The sequence below is a fragment of the Simochromis diagramma genome, unplaced genomic scaffold (genome assembly GCF_900408965.1).
Source record: "Simochromis diagramma unplaced genomic scaffold, fSimDia1.1 OVJJ01000816.1, whole genome shotgun sequence".
Taxonomy (NCBI): Eukaryota; Metazoa; Chordata; class Actinopteri; order Cichliformes; family Cichlidae; genus Simochromis; species Simochromis diagramma.
Genome location: NW_024386908.1, coordinates 7,420,560 through 7,439,730, shown reverse-complemented (window position 1 = coordinate 7,439,730; position 19,171 = coordinate 7,420,560). Strand labels below are relative to the sequence as shown.

The window sequence follows — 19,171 nt, the reverse complement described above, 5'->3', positions numbered from 1 at the left end:
ATGTCTTCCATTTTCTGATGATTGCTCCCACAGTTGATTTTTTCACACCAAGCTGCTTGCCTATTGTAGATTCACTCTTCCCAGTCTGGTGCAGGTCTACAATACTTTTCCTGGTGTCCTTCGAAAGCTCTTTGCTCTTGGCCATGGCGGAGTTTGGAGTCTGACTGTTTGAGGCTGTGGACAGGTGTCTTTTATACAGATGATGAGTTCAAACAGGTGCCATTCATACAGGTAACGAGTGGGGGACAGAAAAGCTTCTTACAGAAGACGTTACAGGTCTGTGAGAGCCAGAGATTTTCCTTGTTTGAGGTGACCAAATACTTATTTTCCACCCTGATTTACGAATAAATTCTTTACAAATCCTACCATGTGAATTCATGGATTTTTTTTTTCACATTCTGTCTCTCACAGTTGAAGTGTACCTCTGGTGCAAATTACTGAATACTATGGTAAATGGCATACCAGTATGTTCTGTAGTGAACAACTTTTTAGACCATAAAATGTTAGTCATTGAAAACACATTTCATAATAAACTAGTATTTTTCACTCGAGCTTCACTTTTAAGTTGATTTTCCAAGTTTTTGCCTCACTTTTCCTAATTTTTTTTCCATTCACTTCATTCAATTTATATGTGTGAAAAATATGAGCAGTTTTGTCAGCTTATAAACTGTAAAAACCAATTAGGTACACTGGTATACGTGTGTAAAAATCTCACCTTGAGGTGTAATTTATTGGTCCAGGAGCCGATGACTCTGTACTCAGCAGTCGATCTGTTGGTGATCTGGTACTGGAATATGTCGTATCTCCCTGGAGCATCTCCATTCTCATTGAAAACCACTGGTGTACCAGCACTTCCTAAAACAGAAACAGGTTTTGAAGACGGCGTCAATTTAGTAATTTCTTGTGATGCTCTTTCACTTTTCTTGATCAGGCGACTACTCCTGAAAAGCATAAAGGTTCAATGGAATGAAATGTGAAAAGTTCTATTTTCTAGCTTCACTAAAGACATTAAAAGTTCGGAAAGTCATCATTTCTTCTTATTTTAATGTGTATCAAAGAGATTCTACTTAGTGGCGGTATTACAATGCTGTGTGCGCAATTTTAAAGAAAGGAGTATAATGACAATTTGATGTACTATGGATGAAATTTTACAGAATTTGTAGTACTGTGCAAAAATCTTGAGCCACTCATCTTTTTTTGTGTTTGGTTTCAAAGAGCCAGACTTTCCTATAATGTTTTTAAAGTGGTTTTGAGCCAGTTTTCCTTTAGACATTGGCTGCTTTTTCACTCATTTCTCCCCCCTTCATTACCAGTGCTTGCACCTAAACATTTTCACCGGAATGTTTTCTTTGTTGTTGTTGTTGTTGTTTTATTAAGCCATTACACACTGACCTTTGAAAGACCTAACACAAGAGGTGTACCGGCATTTGCAGAAAAATGTCAAAGACAACACAGTTTGACAGGCACAAAAAGGTATTTTTAACCCAGCAATGTGATTCACAAAGAGCTACTAGTAGACATCATGGCATATCAGCATGGTGTGCAGTGTGTACGACCGTGTCTACAACCATCTGTCAAAACAAGGTGGAGGTTCTGTCATAGTTTGGGCTGCACCTCAGCAAGGGAGGATCTTGTCAAATCTTATAGAGAATAAAAAGGCGCAAACCTCAAAAGAAGAGCTTTGAATGAGAACCATTCATGAAATTTACTTCAAAAAATGACAAGAAAGCTTGCTTAAGAGGCTGAGGTGAAGAATAAATATCAATTTTCAAGCTTGTTCAAACTGCAAATATGCATTTCCATCTATGTTTGCACATTACAATAAATTGTTGCACCCATTTCCATTTTCCTATCACAATATAAGGAAATAAAGTCTTTCTTGAAGACTGTGCTACCATTATTGCATTCTTACTATTTTACAGCACCAGAATAAGTTATCAGTAAATCAGCTATATATACACTGCTTCTCTCTGTGCCAGCATTTTACACACATTTCGTTTTTTCACCTGTATTTCATAAATGTTCTCATTGCCTACTTCTGTGGGCCTTATATTTCAGTCTAACTCTAACCAGGACTACGATATGGATACTAACCAATCAGAGGAAAAGTAAGGGATGATTTTCACAGAGCATCTCTCCATATTAGAATCCTCAGAGCAAATCCAGAGACAACAAGCAAACCCCACAAAGAAAGTGTCAGGCAAACCAGGAGACTCAGTAGAGGGGTGTTGTAGCAAGGCAACATCCTCCACCAGTTAGTTCTCCACCACCTTTGAGGTTTAACACAAACTTTTTTTTCCTCTTTCGCTCTCTGTCTTACTTGCTATCTTGTTTATGTAGCAATGCAATCAAATCAAATTACTGAAACTAGCACAGCATAAAGGAAATCCAATTATAATCTATATGTGGAAAAAGCACTACATTATGGAAATTGCACCCCAGGTAAAATAACTCATTAATGCTGATGGAGGAAAGATAAGAAAGACAGAAAAAGTTATGCATTTAAAGCAAGAAAAGGTAAACAGCGTAAGCCTGGAAACTGAGTAAGCAGAGAAAAGCATGTCAGAGAAAAAAGAAAACACCGAAACAGAAAATATCAACAAATATATTTAAAAAGAAGGAAAAGTTCTTGCGATAAAAAAGAAACCAAGCTGAACAAAGAGACGCAAGAAGGAGATCAAGTGTGATAAAAGAGTAGCGTGGGTAGAGAAATGACTTTACGATATGACAGAAAGAAAACCAATCACGATGACAGAGAGAAGAGAAGATGAAGGACAGAAGAGACAAACTCAAAGACAAAGAAGTAGAAGTGGCCCACTGTGAGCAGAACAATGAGAGATATGCACATAATGGGTAAAAGAAAGAGAGAGAACGTCGTAATAAGTAGGAATCTTACTGAGAGACTCTGAGGAAGATGAATGGAAAAGGATTGAGACAATAGATACAAGTTGTCATTGATGTCATAATTATTATAAGGTCATGTCTGCATGTGAGAAGTATACCCATTAGCCCTGCACAATGAAAAAGAACACTCACTGTTTCCTGCTGCTTTTAAAAGTGACAAGGGGGCCTTGAAAATCCTTCATATCTGACAAATTGAGAGTGATACCCATGTCAAGACTACAACACCCCAGCACTAACGCCAAAGGACACCTTGCGTGTATCTTTGAGATCCTGGCAGCTTTGACAGAATGGCAGGATTTGATATTCAAAGAATGAAAACAGGCATCACTGTCTTTACTACGAACCACAGACAAGGCCGGCGATTTTACTTAAACGTGGAGATGCTTTAATGGAAGGTAGGAGGCGACAACACTTGTTCACAGAGGATTTATTAACTCTAAACAATTCTCTGATTAATTTATGGTTTTATTTACTTGTTTAAGTCTCCTTTCACTACTAAATGGCATTAATCTTATAAAATGTTTCCACATTTGGAGTCTGACACATGATAAAGACGATCATATAATGGAGCGATAACACTTTATAACAATGACACACTATTAAGCGTTAGTAAGGTTTTAGTGTTTATTACTCCTCCATAATATGTGATTTATAAACACAGGTAAACGCAACAGGTATATATTTTTATTCTTGAATAATAAGCTCATATATAATATGTTCATGGCATATAGATAGTCTAAGTAAGTGATTCGGCTGTTTAGATGCACATTTCTGTTTATAATGATTAAGATATGAGCTCATTGTTTGTTTGTGTTTTAACAGAGGTTTTATAAATACTCATTTAATAGTGTACTTTGATGCTTAATTCAGGCAGTTACACGTTGTTAATTATTTTGTGTGAAGTTCTCATCTAAAATGAGAACTATTTTTGCCTTATACAGGTTTAATAATACACACTATGGAATAATGCTTTATAAATGATGAATTAAGTACTACTCCTTTAGTAATGCTTAATAACGTGTCATTTTGATAGTTGTTTTAAGCGTTACAAGTAGAGCTTTCAACAAACTTTCCACTGACAAGATGCAAGTTGCATGTAGTATCCTTGGGTCAGATCCTCCACTTTCTCTGGCTTTAGAAAGCCAGCATAGCAACAGCCATTGCCATCCTTAGTGGAAGTGTAAGCTCAAGGCTTCACAATGAGAGGCCATATGCCAATGAGCAACACTGATGAAGAAAAAAACCCCCAAAAAAACAAAACAGAGCCACTGCCTACAATAATGAATGGGTTGACAGATTTACAACTGCATTGGTCTGCATCTAATATGCTCATGCATGATTAAAACAAAAAACAAAAAGTGCATCCCACCCGACGATAAGCATGTCATTTTTCCTCCCTGCTCGTATTGGTTGGCTTTGCTCTGTAATATTCGATCACACCAATCATGCCTCTTTAGGGCTGCTTTGCAAAATTCAGCAGATAAAGTTGTTGCCTGGAGTGAAGACGGAGTTAAGGCAGGCTGTTTGTCGTGAAAAAGGCAGTTACCTTGATTATTCAATCACATAGAGTTTGCACCTTTTGTTGGAAGTTTCTGGATAAGGTGGATAAAGACACAAGAAACACAAAACGGGCACAACAGAAGCTCGCGTGACGAATCCAGTGCATGTTGCTTACAAACCGATATAAAAATTTCACACCATTTTTAACCTTTAAGGATACTTAATCACATTTTTCAAGTCTCTTTTGCTGCCGTGTTGATGTATTCTGTCTCATCAACGTACAGTAAGAGCCAGTGATAAATCAGCTTTTACACTTTTAATACTTCTCGCTTTAGTTGCTTTGACCTTGGAAGGGGGAAAAAAAAAAAAACACGAAATATCACCTGTTGCCCTAGCAACACACCTCCACCTCATCCATAGTGACACCCATTATGAGCTGCTTTTCAAAGCAAGATGCTGCACTGCAGAACATATTTGTCATAATGTGCGAGTAAGTGCTGTGTTTGTCCCGAAGACATGTTTTTCTCCTTAAACATCCATATGCCACAAATATTTATGTATATCTTGTAAACCATTTGTTATTTGGGATCACAGTTTGTCACCACTCCTGTTTAGCATGTGAATTATTTGCCTGTGATGGATTTATTCTGCATAACCCAAAGCTGGCATGCTTCTAATTGACACAAAGTGCTTGAAAAAAAGGCCAGGGGGAAGATGTAGGTAACATAATGCATTGTTTCACTTACTGTGATTGAGAAAAATACTGAATTCTGAAGTCTGAGTCTTTCATTTTTGGAGGAGGATTTGGGTGCTGCGATTGTGCTGCTTGAGCACAGTGAGAACAGGTGAAAATTCTACTTGAAGGCAGGAAGAGTGCGTATGTGCAAGAAAACATTTTTTCAGGGCTTATTTTAACTCTGCAGGTCGCCTCGCAGCACCAGATAGACATCTAAAATGACAAAGGCCCAACTAAAGTGTCCTATGGCAAAATACTGTTTCCAGGCCTGCCAGCAACAGCGGTCTGTAGCTTCCCCACAGAGTCGGAGGCTATCCCTCTGGGTATCAACAATACACTACTGTATTGTGTTCAGTAGTGTCTTCCCTCTAGATTTGTTAAAAAGAAGATCATGGGTCATGACCTTTTACTTCAGTAATCTAATAAAATATCTAATAACCAAGAACTCAAAGAAGCCAATGTGAATTTCAATTTGGCTGAAATGAGCTTGCAGACAGAGATACACTAACAGAGGTGGGAAAGGGATGAAATAAGAGGGAATCAGTAATACTGGCACAGGAAAGAAGATGGAGAAATGATTTGGTTTGCACTAGATTCAAATATATTCAATGTCAGTCACACGAATCTGAGAGAGCTGAAAAGAAGACAAAAATGAAGGTAAGGAATACAGGAGTGAAAGTAAGAAACCTTGGCTAACAGTCAGAGAAAAACAGAAAAAGATACAAAGGAGAAACGATACAGTAAAATTAATGATAGAGGAAGAACAAGGTAAAACATGAGGGATCAGGCATGCTGACAAGTACTCGATACTGTCTACCTCACAGTCAGCTGCAGAGAGATATCAGTCCACTTAAGAGCAAAGAACGGTAGGGAAACAAGAAGAAACTCTTCCTTAGCAAGGCTGGTTAAAAACTCTAAAGTCTCTTAGGCTGCAGAAAAGGAAAGAGTGCAAGACTAGGGAAATGGATAAAAAGAGAGATCTACACAAATGTGTGAGAATTTTAGTTAGCATCGTCTTTAAAACCTCTTCAGCTAACAGAAACAGAAGGAGGCAGATGGAAGTGGTGCAACAAAAGGACAAAGAAAGTATACAAAATGTTTGTTACTTAAACTTAAGATACTTAGATGCAAAGATGGCAGAAAAATTAAAGAATAGAAGTTGAACGAGCAGAAGAGCTGGTAAAAAAGCCTCAAGTCTTGCCTGGTACACTTAATAAGAACCAAGGAAGAATAGCAAGTCTTCATACCAGAGACTAAATTTATATGAGAAGAAGATGCAAAAACTACACTGCAGCATGCATTAATAAAACATAGGTCTGTGTGTGTGTTCTTTGCCAACAGGCTCCCATCTGTGTGCTATGCATCGATAGCACTAATAGGGGAAAACGACACAGACAGACAGGGAAAGAAACACAAAAAGAGAATAAGAAATGACAGAAGAAAAGTAATAATGAAGCCTGAACTTATGGAAGAAAAAAACTGTCATTTTCACATTTTCGCAGGGAAGGCGACTGTAAAAGAGCAGCTGGTTAAACAGTAGTTCTCATGGCTTTTTTCTACTCTTTTTCTGTCCTTTCCCAATTTTCTGTCACATAATCGGACATTTTTGCAGCCACTTGCTGTACAACTTTCCTCGTGGCCAATCATTCCATCCCATCTGGTCACTCTTTACCTCTAAATCTGTTTGATCCTACAGCAACTATCTCCCCTCCCCCTTCCTCTGTGCATTTCCAAAGCACGCTTTACCCATCCCTTCCCGTGGAGTCATCTCTCCTCTCAGCATCTCTGTTATCACCTCGCCTTGTCTGTGCAAAAGCAAAACAACCATGGAGATAGTTTGTCTGAGGGAAACAGAGCTGATAATGGAACATGTTTGAAGAGGATCCAGATCTAAACGATTCTCCGTGTGAATAACAATGAAACACTTTGGCTAAAATAAAATACAGTAAGAATCTTTTCTACTGAAATGACATGTTTTTCATGACTTATGTCGAATGATGCACACATGCAGGGCACAAGAAAATATATACATATATTTTTGTACGGCAGTCTCCAGTAATTACAAAAAACTAATTTACTGAGCCAATATTTGTGTCATCATCTGCATTCAGTGCAGCCTTTGAGAAAATGGAAGAGAGAAGAGTAAGAAAAGCGATAAAAACCGTGGGAGCCGGCCATATTAAGCTGATCAAAAGAGACAAAACAGCCTGAGCCGGGGATAGAAATGCAATTTGCAGGGAATAAAAGCGGGAGAGAGGAGAAATAAACAAAACAAGAAACAAGGAGTTACATTAACAAACTTGGCAGAAGAAAGAGGAAAAGAGTCAAGGAGAGAGCTCAAGTGTTACTTATAGCTACACTGCTTACAGTTTCAACTCTCTGCTTGACTTTTTTACAGTCAAACAATTTTATAATATATAAAACCTTTTTTCAGTTTAACCCTGTACACTAACTTGCATTTCAAAAGGCAAAAATCTCACAAACATACACACGTATAGCATTGCAAAAGTCACTTAGCATTGCCCCATGCACTGTCCAAATATAAAAAGACATCTAACTTAATGGGATGAACCTTTATTTTGTCTACACATAACAGGCAACCTAGAAAATAACACATTTTAAATTGTATCTTTAGGCATTTTGTTGCTAATAGCCTGTTGAAAAAACTGTTCCCATTTCTTTTGTTGTAACTATGAAATATATCAATGGTAACACAGTTTATAAGCATAGAACAGCGTTTTTCTACCAACAAGTTGCTCTCCAACCAGCTATTAGCCAAAACCCAACCATATCTCACCATGGTCCATAAAGTTGTATTCTTCAGAAACGTTATGGTTCACGTCTTGGCTTCAGCCAGTGGTGTTGGGGATCAGTCAAAATGTCTGAAGAAGCCTAGAGAGCTCCCAAAGACTAGAAAAGTTGCCCAAAAGTGTTCAGGCGATCACAGCAAAGTTCACCAATACCTGGGCTCCTCTGCCAGCTAAGAGGTTTTTATCATAATATTTAAGGACAGTTTTTTGGCCATGCCCAACCAAGGTAGAAATATAAGAAATTTATATATGGAGGCTAGGACAGGCCATACCACTCTCAACACTGGCACAGGAATCATAGAGTCATGAGTTTTGCTAAATTAGGTTTAGAGACAAACAACTTTTTCTGCTCTTGCTCTTGACGAAGGCGGTCGCACTTTTCTCCTCTCCTCCTCTTCCTCTCCCTTAGCTTCCCTGCTTAGCCTCTTATGTCCTTGTCTAGTCTTGTATTTTTGTATTTCTTTTCCCTGGAACATTCTCTCACAGTCTGTTCTCTAAAACCTAAAAGAGGAATTATGGATTGGATCAACTGGTCCCTAAATGCAATTGACACCCCTTTTTCAACGAGAAGTTTGGGCTTGGGTGAGCCTGAGTGCTGAACAGAGACGCGTTACTGTAATCTGATTACTTTTTTCAGGTAACAAGTAAAGTAAGGGATTACTATTGCAAAAACGGTAATTAGATTACGGTTACTTTCCCGTAGGAACGCTGCGTTACTGCGTTACTAAAACCGTGATCTTTTTTGCGAGAATGTCTCATGACAGTGACGTAAGCGAGTGCGACGTTCGTGACAACAGCTGTGTGCAGATCAACAGTGCATCATATATCGAGTGCGGGAGAGAGTATGAGCGTGCAGCATTTAAAGCGTGGAAGTACGGACCTTACTTTGAGTTTGATTCCATAAAAAGTGACAAAAACATTAGCGTCCGTTGTGCGTGGGAAGAAAACTTCTTTTTAAAGCGAAAAAAAACCCCTATACTTCCAAGCAAGCACCGGGAGTGCGCCACCACGTAATGGGAAACTCAGAGAAACTCGCGGATTCTTCCACTGACCGCTGCGGCACACCTGCACCAGAGCACACCTCCGCCTACCCTACTCCTGCTTTACAGGTGAAAATAGAGCAACAGGACCGCTAGTCTTTGATGTTATTTATTTTCTGCTGTGTTTTACTTGCATCTATTTGAAAGAGTGAGTGTAAACACACAAAAAAATATTTTATGTGCTGGAATGTGCAGAAAATAAGTTTAAATGTTAAACAAATTTCTTCCAGTCAGAGAATGTTGCATATAATTAAATTTTTGCTTGATGCATAAAGTGAATACTCAGAATAAGATCTTTGACTGCAGACTGGATACATCTCGGAAGGGCTAGCTCGGAATAACATCTCTGGGCGCAAATTGGATGACATCTCGGGGAGGCACACTGCCGTGAGTTCTCAGAATCGGTTCCTTGAGCAAAAGAAATGACAACATCACAGAACGCAAGTATGGCGAAGCTCACGGCTCTCCAATGGGAGATTGAGAGACCAGTGTTGGACTGTAGAACTGCTTTGAAATTCATATGAGCTGTTCACACTAAAGTAAAAACCACCATCACTTCATGCGGATACCCATTTGGCACCAGCTGCGGTCTCAAGGCTGGAGCTGAACAACAACACCCTGATAACGACTGTGTTTAGTCTGTTCCTTCCTATTCCATGCAAGGCCACCTGGATTGGCTGGAAGACTGTTTACTTAGCCTAGCAGGGCGAAGGACACTGTCTCAGCTGAACTCTGGACACGCACACACATACATATACACTGATATGCACACACTCATCCCCCCTCCCTTTCCAAACGCCTTCGACGCTTATTCCCTTCCGATGCTGACGGTGGATCAAGGAGACCAGCGCACGCAGGCCCGGATGTACTGTCTAATTCGGCTGTCTCTCACCCTTTACCCACCCCTGTGGCTTGTCATGTGTTTCTTTGGTGTATTAAGAGTTTTTTTCATGTGCTATGTGCAGAGGTGTTTTTTTTCTGTTCTCAAACTGATCTCCCTGTTGGAGCTCAGTCTGGGGGGAGTTATTTTTTTCTGCTTATCTTTCCTCATGTGGTGCATTTTCCATTGTTATACCTCTCTGACCTGTCTTCTCCATGTGATGTTTTGTGTAATGTATGTATGGTCGGAGGGTAAGATGGCGCCGCCATTGCGTGCAATAGGTCGGCAGCCTTATGAAATTTCCCCTTGTGGGACTAATAAAGGTATATCAATTCAATTCAATCAATAAATGTCATAAAAATATGCCCTTTTTATGATGTAAAGCACATATTACAAAGCTACATTTGCTAGCATGTATCAGCAGACAATGTAAGTGTTCTTCTTCACATGACTGCTAGAAGTATAATCTGTGCTGCTCACCCTTTATCACTGATTGCAATGGATGATAACCAACCTACTAAGCCTTCCAAGGTAGAGGAGAGCAGCCACAGGCCAAATGGCTATGGGAGTAATAAAACTGATTAGATGGGTTTGCATCGTCCTGTCCAACAGACCTGCATAATAGTAGTAATAATTAACAAATTAATTAATTAACAAAAATTGTTACTCTATTATCCTTGCCTCTTATTTTTCTGAATTAAATGTATTTCCAATAGTGGTTTGTTTTTGTGCCCATGTGAGTGTATATTTGCCTCTTTGCTGCACTGATTTGGGCTCTCTGTATGATTGCTTTTATACATACTTAGTTTCTACCGATTCTTACTCACTCCTCTTATCTAAAATTATATTCGGCTAATGATCCTCTTTCAGAACTTAGCTCATTGCAAGAGAAATGGGTAATGTGTAATATTGAAAACAATAGCAAGAGGATAGAAAATGCTTTTATATGCACAGCCTATACAGTAGATACACAGTAGCTGAACAAGGTCTACTTTATACGATGGCTGTTTTGCCCATTTGTCTCTCAGAGTTTACACTGACATTATTCAATGGCCAACTATATACTGCATATGGCTTCACCAAACAATAAATAAGCACTGTAAGAGAGCTCTTCTACAGCAGGCAAGGTGACACTACCTGTACAATAGCTACTTCCAGCTGCTTCTTCAATCGCAAGAGGTCACCACAGTAGGTAACTCCAGTAAAGTTGGCAGATTTTTCCATGGGATACCCTTCCTGAAACAAATCCCAATTGGGGATAAACTAGGGAGTTTACCCTTGCTAAGGGAATGTGTAAACCATTACACTATGGAGCTACCATGACACTACCTGTAAACACTTGGAAAATGTGCAAATAATCTTCTACTTACTACCTGCTGCTTGTAAGTGGACAGCAGGTAGTAAGTATGAGATTATGTTTGGACCTGAGGAGTCTATATAGAGTGAAGCACTAAGTACATCCCATGACTCAACAGCTTTGTTGGTGCGCTTGACTTTCCAAATTTAGACAGAGCTACTGTAGCTGTTGAGTTACGTTCTTTAGAGAAATAAGATAATTTAATAAGACTATAAGTCTTCAGCTCTCAGATTTTTCATCTGTTTTGTAAAAAAATCTAAATATCTAAAGGTGGCGGTGTGTTCACAGATTACATAATTTCATAAATGATTACCTATGTTACATTGTGCATAATTAATTGCATGAAGTTACATTTCTGTAGCCTTTTAACTAAAAGGATCTTTACACTCCTGCTATAAAGAGTATTTACTAACCCAAGATACCAGAACAATTTAACCAGGTGCAATTCAAGAGACCTCAATGGGAATAATAGTAATAGTAACAGTGGGTAATGCTGACTGGGAGTATTCTTAGCCCAGTGGGCGCAACCAGCCTCAAACTGATTCACTGATCCATACTGGAACCATTGCCCAGGATGCCAGAGGATGTAGGGGTCTGGAGAATGTGGATGACATGAAGGGTGGAGGCCTTGGTGTTCCAATTTCCAGCTACTGAAACTGGCTTTTGGGACTTGCAAAGTCACCTCTGTGGTGAGGAAGGAGTCCCAGCTTGAGACTGAGAGTTGTGCTAAACTCATTATGGAGGAGTTTAAGAATCTCAGGGTTTTGTTCATGGTTGAGAGGAGAATGGAATGGGGGATAGACAGATTGGTATGTCATCAGCAGTGATCTGGACACTCAACTGGTCTATTGTGGTGACCATGAAAGTGAAGCTACCAATTTACCGGTTGATCTATGTACTGTCGAAATGATTGTGATTGCAGAAAAAACAAAGCAACTAGAAGCAATGTTTTTGCCACTGAGAGGATTCTGAAAGGATCAGATTGTCATTCTAGCTATAAAGACGCATCTCACATCTAAGAGACGTCTCACTTAGTGAGAAGTCTTAAAAGTTTTATCAGCGTTTTGGAGTTGGAGAGAGCTATTTGGGGTAGGAACATAGAAATATTGCAGAGATGGAGTACAAATATGTTAAGAAATAAATAAAAAGATTTAATTGGTTTACAGGTGACCATTTCTTAATTGTGGCAATATGATTATTAAAACCTTTCAGAGAGTATTTTTAGGCTGAAACTGTGTCTAGCTGAGCTACAAATAATGGAAGCCCTCCGGTCCACACATACAGTGGGGCAAAAAAGTATTTAGTCAGCCACCGATTGTGCAAGTTCCCCCACCTAAAATGATGACAGAGGTCAGTAATTTGCACCAGAGGTACACTTCAACTGTGAGAGACAGAATGTGAAAAAAAAATCCATGAATTCACATGGTAGGATTTGTAAAGAATTTATTCGTAAATTAGGGTGGAAAATAAGTATTTGGTCACCTCAAACAAGGAAAATCTCTGGCTCTCACAGACCTGTAACATCTTCTGTAAGAAGCTTTTCTGTCCCCCACTCGTTACCTGTATGAATGGCACCTGTTTGAACTCATCATCTGTATAAAAGACACCTGTCCACAGCCTCAAACAGTCAGACTCCAAACTCCGCCATGGCCAAGACCAAAGAGCTTTCGAAGGACACCAGGAAAAGTATTGTAGACCTGCACCAGACTGGGAAGAGTGAATCTACAATAGGCAAGCAGCTTGGTGTGAAAAAATCAACTGTGGGAGCAATCATCAGAAAATGGAAGACATACAAGACCACTGATAATCTCCCTCGATCTGGGGCTCCACGCAAGATCTCATCCCGTGGGGTCAAAATGATCATGAGAACGGTGAGCAAAGATCCCAGAACCACACGGGGGGACCTGATGAATGACCTGCAGAGAGCTGGGACCAAAGTAACAAAGGTCACCATCAGTAACACACTACAACGGCAGGGAATCAAATCCCGCAGTGCCAGACGTGTTCCGCTGCTGAAGCCAGTGCATGTCCAGGCCCATCTGAAGTTTGCCAGAGAGCACATGGATGATACAGCAGAGGATTGGGAGAATGTCATGTGGTCAGATGAAACCAAAGTAGAACTTTTTGGTATAAACTCAACTCGTCGTGTTTGGAGGAAGAAGAATACTGAGTTGCATCCCAAGAACACCATACCTACTGTGAAGCATGGGGGTGGAAACATCATGCTATGGGGCTGTTTTTCTGCCAAGGGGACAGGACGACTGATCCGTGTTAAGGACAGAATGAATGGGGCCATGTATCGTGAGATTTTGAGCCAAAACCTCCTTCCATCAGTGAGAACTTTGAAGATGAAACGAGGCTGGGTCTTCCAACATGACAATGATCCAAAACACACCGCCCGGGCAAACAAAGGAGTGGCTCCGTAAGAAGCATTTGAAAGTCCTGGAGTGGCCTAGCCAGTCTCCAGACCTCAACCCCATAGAAAATCTGTGGCGGGAGTTGAAAGTCCGTGTTGCTCGGCGACAGCCCCAAAATATCACTGCTCTCGAGAAGATCTGCATGGAGGAATGGGCCAAAATACCAGCTACTGTGTGTGCAAACCTGGTAAAGACCTATAGTAAATGTTTGACCTCTGTTATTGCCAACAAAGGTTATGTTACAAAGTATTGAGTTGTATTTTTGTTATTGACCAAATACTTATTTTCCACCCTGATTTACGAATAAATTCTTTACAAATCCTACCATGTGGATTCATGGATTTTTTTTTCACATTCTGTCTCTCACAGTTGAAGTGTACCTCTGGTGCAAATTACTGACGTCTGTCATCATTTTAGGTGGGGGAACTTGCACAATCGGTGGCTGACTAAATACTTTTTTGCCCCACTGTACACTTTGCCAGACTCTTATATTTGAGTGACAGTTTTGACCAGGATAACTAGAGCCAAGGAATTAGGAAAATAAATTCTGTACTAAAACCCACAATTCTGAAGAATGCTTTTCCAACATTGGCGATAGAGGGAGGACAACACAATTCTAAACTTAGAACTTGGCCAACTTGACATCAATACATGTAAAAGCAAAGGGTGATAAACTTAAAAACAGTCAATACAAATCCGAGCTTGTCAGTGGAAAAAAACAAGCACTTTAAATTTGCTATGGACAGTTTCCTCCTGGGATTATATTGCAGCCGTTCACAGCTGCTGGTTATAGTGTTCTCACTCAATATTGTACTACATCCAAAAGATTTTGTCTCCATTAAAAATTTAGGAATAAACAGACCTAAAAGATGGGGAAAGGGTTTAAGAATACCTGAAAAACAGCTGTTGAGGTATTAAACTGACAATAAAGAATCAACATCAGGTAGATGCGGATAAAAAGGTTGTTGTTAATTATATCACTGATTTTATGGGGATTGAAAGGGCATTACTTTTTTCTTATTAAACTCCTCTTCCACTTACTTGAAGTTTGAATAATAAACCAGGACAGTTCCCTATGCATCCTCCCCTTCTTATGGTTGCCCTAACCAAAGAAAATTTGGCATATTTGCCATTATATGTTTAGCATGTTCCATGTTTCTCTCTCTTTGTTCTCTTGTCATTTCTAATGTCATATTCAGTTTAACTTTAAATTCATGCTTCTCTTTGTCTTTTGCAGTTTCTTTTCTATCCAAGTCTACGAGCTGAACATAAATTTGATATATCACTGTCAGCTCATCTTGAAGGTCATTTTACGCAGCCCCTAAAGTAAAAAGAAAAAAAAAGTTTGTTTTTGGGGTATTTTTTTTACTTTTACTATGCCCTGGATTTCCATCCATTTTTCTTCCTTGCCCCATGGATAGACTGAAGATGACTCTTATTTCGCTGTTTTCTTCTACCCAAAGCTGTTATTGACCAAGCAAAGTTCATCTTTCTTTTATCTGTCTTATCCGCCCTAAAGCACTGCCCTTTTCTCATTGTCTTTTGCACTCTCTTTGCCTTTTCTGCTTTTCAGCAAGCTCTCCATCTTTTTTACCCCATTCGTCTCTCTGATTCACTTTCTCTTCAACCTCTACTCTTGTCTGTTTTCCATATCTTCTTTCTCCTATATCCCTTCAAGGTCATATAGCCCTAATAGACTTTCTACTGGGATAAGCTCTTCTGACTCCTTTGCTCCCTCTTTCTTATTCCAAGATCATTTGCGACTGTTCAAGTTCATCATGTATAGGGAAGCTACTTCTCCAGAATAATACAAGTACTCTTTCTCTCATAACAGGTGGCCTTCATCCCCCGAGCCAGTTCCTTTTGTAATGTCATTAACCAAAACCTTCCCTTTTTTATCCTTCTCTCTTTCTCCTCAAGGCTGTTCAGCCAGGTATAGAGTTCTTCATATGAAAGTCAAGCCCCTCTAATTAGTGCAAGCCAGTTCAGTTGTGACAGTCCATCTTGTCTCTCTGCATGGAATATAACCACACATAGCGAAGATCACAATGAGAGTTACCTTGCATGAAAAACACATCCACATATAAACTTGTGTAAAGGACAAAAATAGGCCCTTCTTTTCCCTACTAGAGGTGGGAATAATTGTAAATCTCACAGTTCAGTTCAATTTAATTCAGTTCTTGGTGTTGAGAATTAGTTTTTTATTGAAAACAATTCTTGATTTACAGGAGGAAACACTTGATTTTGGCTCTTTGTCATGCTATTGTCCGTACAAGTAACAGTTAAGCAAACTGGTTTGATGACGATCGGAAAAATTAAAGATTATCAAGAAATGTAATTTGAAAAATATTATATTGGACCGGTCTTTGACACAAAATAGATAGAATAAGAATATATATATATACACACATAACGATATATATATATTGGTAGCGCAGTGTTTCATTTGTATGTATTCAGTAAGAATCACAATTCTTATCCCTTTTTCTCACCCACTCCATACTGTTTGTGAGCCATATCCAAATTGCATTTAGCCTTAAACCACTCAGTCTGAAAGAGAGCACATATGGTCATGAACAGAATAACGTTTTATTCCCAAATCAAATTCTGTGTTTGAACATAAACGTGGGTGCTTTGAAATAAGTAAAGTTTCACTGAAAATCTGCCCATGAAATGTAAAATGTGAGCTGAAGGAAAGAGAAGCGATAATAATCATACTGATGGTTAAACATGGTATATTGCTCCCAGCTTAGCAAACAAACAAAGCAGTATGCTTGACACAGAGCGAGTCAGACTACATATATAATTGTGTACTTGTTTCAAAATAAACATTTGTTTTGATGAAACTTAATACAATTTCCTTCCAATTTGTGGATAACAAATCCTAGGAACAAACAAAGACTTTATAAAGCCTATAGTGCCATGAGTTGATGACTTAATGGCTTTAGGGTGTACGAGTGGTAGGAGTGCAGAGTACAGAAGAGTAACAGAGAGTCAAACAGAAAGCTGGGGGAAAAGAAAGAAAAATAGAGTTGGTGAAAAGAGGACAATAACAGTGAAGCAACAAACAAATGAAAGTATGCTAAAAGGGAAAAAATGTAACAGAAGAGCAAAGAAGGGACAAAAGAGAGTGTGATGGAGAAAGAAGCATTAGAAAGGACGTCATCTGAAATGCTTTTCTAGGGGAGTACTTACAAGTAACAAAGCCAGTAGAAGTAAAAGCAAGTAAATGTATGTATATCTGGATCTGTTAATACTTAGACCTGGTCCGAGTTAAGTTCTCAACATGAAGTGAAACAATCAAACAAACCAAGAACACACATTTGAATGCTGAAGAGCACACTACTACATTCCTCTTCCAAGAGTTCCTTTGGTTTTCAAACTCATTTTGTTTTCCTGACGTTCCTAAATTTATTTCAGTTTAATATTTTATTTTTGTGCCTTGGATCAAAACTGTACAAGTTACCTCAGTTTTCATTATGCATAAAATCTGTGATGTACAGTACTGTGCAAAAGTTTTAGGTAGGTGTGTGTGTGTGGGGGGGGATGCTGTAAACAAAGAATGCTTTCAGAAATATAAATGATTGTTTTTTGGCCCCAAGTGTATTCTGCAGCAGGACAATGACCCCAAACATACAGCCAAAGTCATTAAGAACTATCTTCAGAAAAATACAAAGTACTGGAAGTGATGGTATGGCCCCACACAGAGCCCTGATCTCAACATCATCGAGTGTGTCTGAGATTAAATGATGAGACAGAAGGATGTGAGGTAGCCTGCATCCACAGAAGATCTGTGGTTAGTTCTCCAAGATGTTTGGAATAATCTACCAGCCGAGTTCCTTCAAAAACTGTGTGCAAGTGTACCTAGAAGAATTGCTGCTGTTTTGAAGGCAAAGGGTGGTCAGACCAAATATTGATTTGATTTAGATTTCACTTTTGTTCATTCACTGCATTTTGTTAATTGATGATGAAAATAAATGATAAACACTTCCATTTTTTAAAGCATTCTTTGTTTACAGCATTTTCTGACCTGCCTAAAACTTTTGCACAGTACTGTATGTGTGCATTTACCTCTGTTTATCTGCATGAGCTTTTCTCTGCAATGCAAATAGTGCAAAATAGTAGCAAATGATTTTCCGGCAAGGTCAAGCAAACACTGTTTTTATATAATAGTATGTAATCAAACTCAGTAATACTTCTGCCTGCAGCCTTGTTAAAAAGGGTTCACGACAGTGCCACGCGTTTGATTTGTTACACCATGGCCTTCCTGACACAACCCCAAAGGGATTTGTGCCTCTTCCTGGGAGTGAACCAAGGCTCTTTCCTTTGTAAGGCAAATGTGCAAATCACTACATGAAAAATCAGTCTTGCTGTGTTAAAGTGGCTTGGAGCTACATCTGGGCAATATCATGTTAAAAATTTGAGGTGTTCAGAAATCCTGATGGCATGAGAAACTGAGAAAGTAAGAAAGTGGATGACTTTGACTTGTGTGGATAGTGTTATGGGCTTTTTTCTAGGTGAAAAAAGATGAGCAATAAGCATACTGCTGTTTACTGTATACCTGCATCCTGAGGTGACCTCTTCTCAAAATACAAATGCAGTAACATAATGAATGTGAGAGTGAATGAATAGTGGTATTGTAAAGCGCTTTGAGGGGTTCCGAAAAGCGCTATATAAATGCAATCCATTATTATTATTATTATAATTTTATTCAATTGCCACCATAAACCATACGTCATCTCTGCAAGAATGTATAAAAGAAAACATTGTGGCTTTTGTTTCTGCCACAATGCCAAGTGATGATAGTATAAGATACTGCTTAGACTAGGCAACCATGTTTAACCATGTATAACAAATTATTCAGTTAACATGGCACTCCAGCTGCCATAATCAATCATGTGTGAGGCAGACAGATTACATATGACAAATCACATCAGGTAGACGTGATTTGTCATATGCTATTGCAAAAGGCCAAAACACGGCGAAAAAAACTTTAAATACTGTCCTATAAAACTTTGGAATGAATTACCTTTCAAAATAAAAAACTAACTTTTTAAGTTGAGATTCTTAATAGAATGAGGTGTATATATGGCTGTGACTTAGGAGGTAGAGCGGGGAATCAACTAATCAGCAGGTCTGTCTTGATCTTGGTTCCTCTAGCTTGCATGTCAAAGTATCCTAGGCAAGATACTACACGACAAGTTCGCCCTGATGCATCCATTGGGGTGTGATTCTATCAGCATTAAGTTAAAAGTGCTTTGATGTTAAACAAAAACACTTTAAGGAATGGGTCACTGGGACTTGCATTAAGAAAGTGAATTGAGTGCTCAAATCAGTCGAAAAACACTACGTAAGTACCAGTCCATTTACTTCTTTCATTTTCATCTCAGCTTTCATGGCTGTGTTTTTGTTTCAAATTGATAACATAGCATATACCCATTGAAAGGTCACAAGGTATGAAAGATATGAATTCAAGATATACCTGTGTAGATCCAACAGGACAAGAGTCATCTTCATCACCTTTTTA

At 38.9% G+C, this 19,171-nt stretch overlaps 1 protein-coding gene and 1 long non-coding RNA gene across 6 annotated transcripts in view; one reads left to right on the top strand and one right to left on the bottom strand.

The window, feature by feature from the left end:
* The window catches only part of grm8a (glutamate receptor, metabotropic 8a), a 289,622-nt gene that overhangs the window by 40,541 nt on the left and 229,910 nt on the right, over positions 1-19,171 (bottom strand). For all 5 annotated transcript variants that reach the window (XM_040035199.1, XM_040035201.1, XM_040035200.1 and 2 more), the window contains one exon: positions 716-855. In XM_040035199.1, coding sequence (XP_039891133.1) covers positions 716-855 — 140 coding nt within the window. The remainder of the gene's footprint in view (positions 1-715; positions 856-19,171) is intronic.
* On the top strand, positions 846-4,808 carry LOC120735670. The gene is made up of 2 exons (XR_005696328.1): positions 846-1,538; positions 1,603-4,808. It is a non-coding gene; the product is annotated as an uncharacterized LOC120735670 (long non-coding RNA).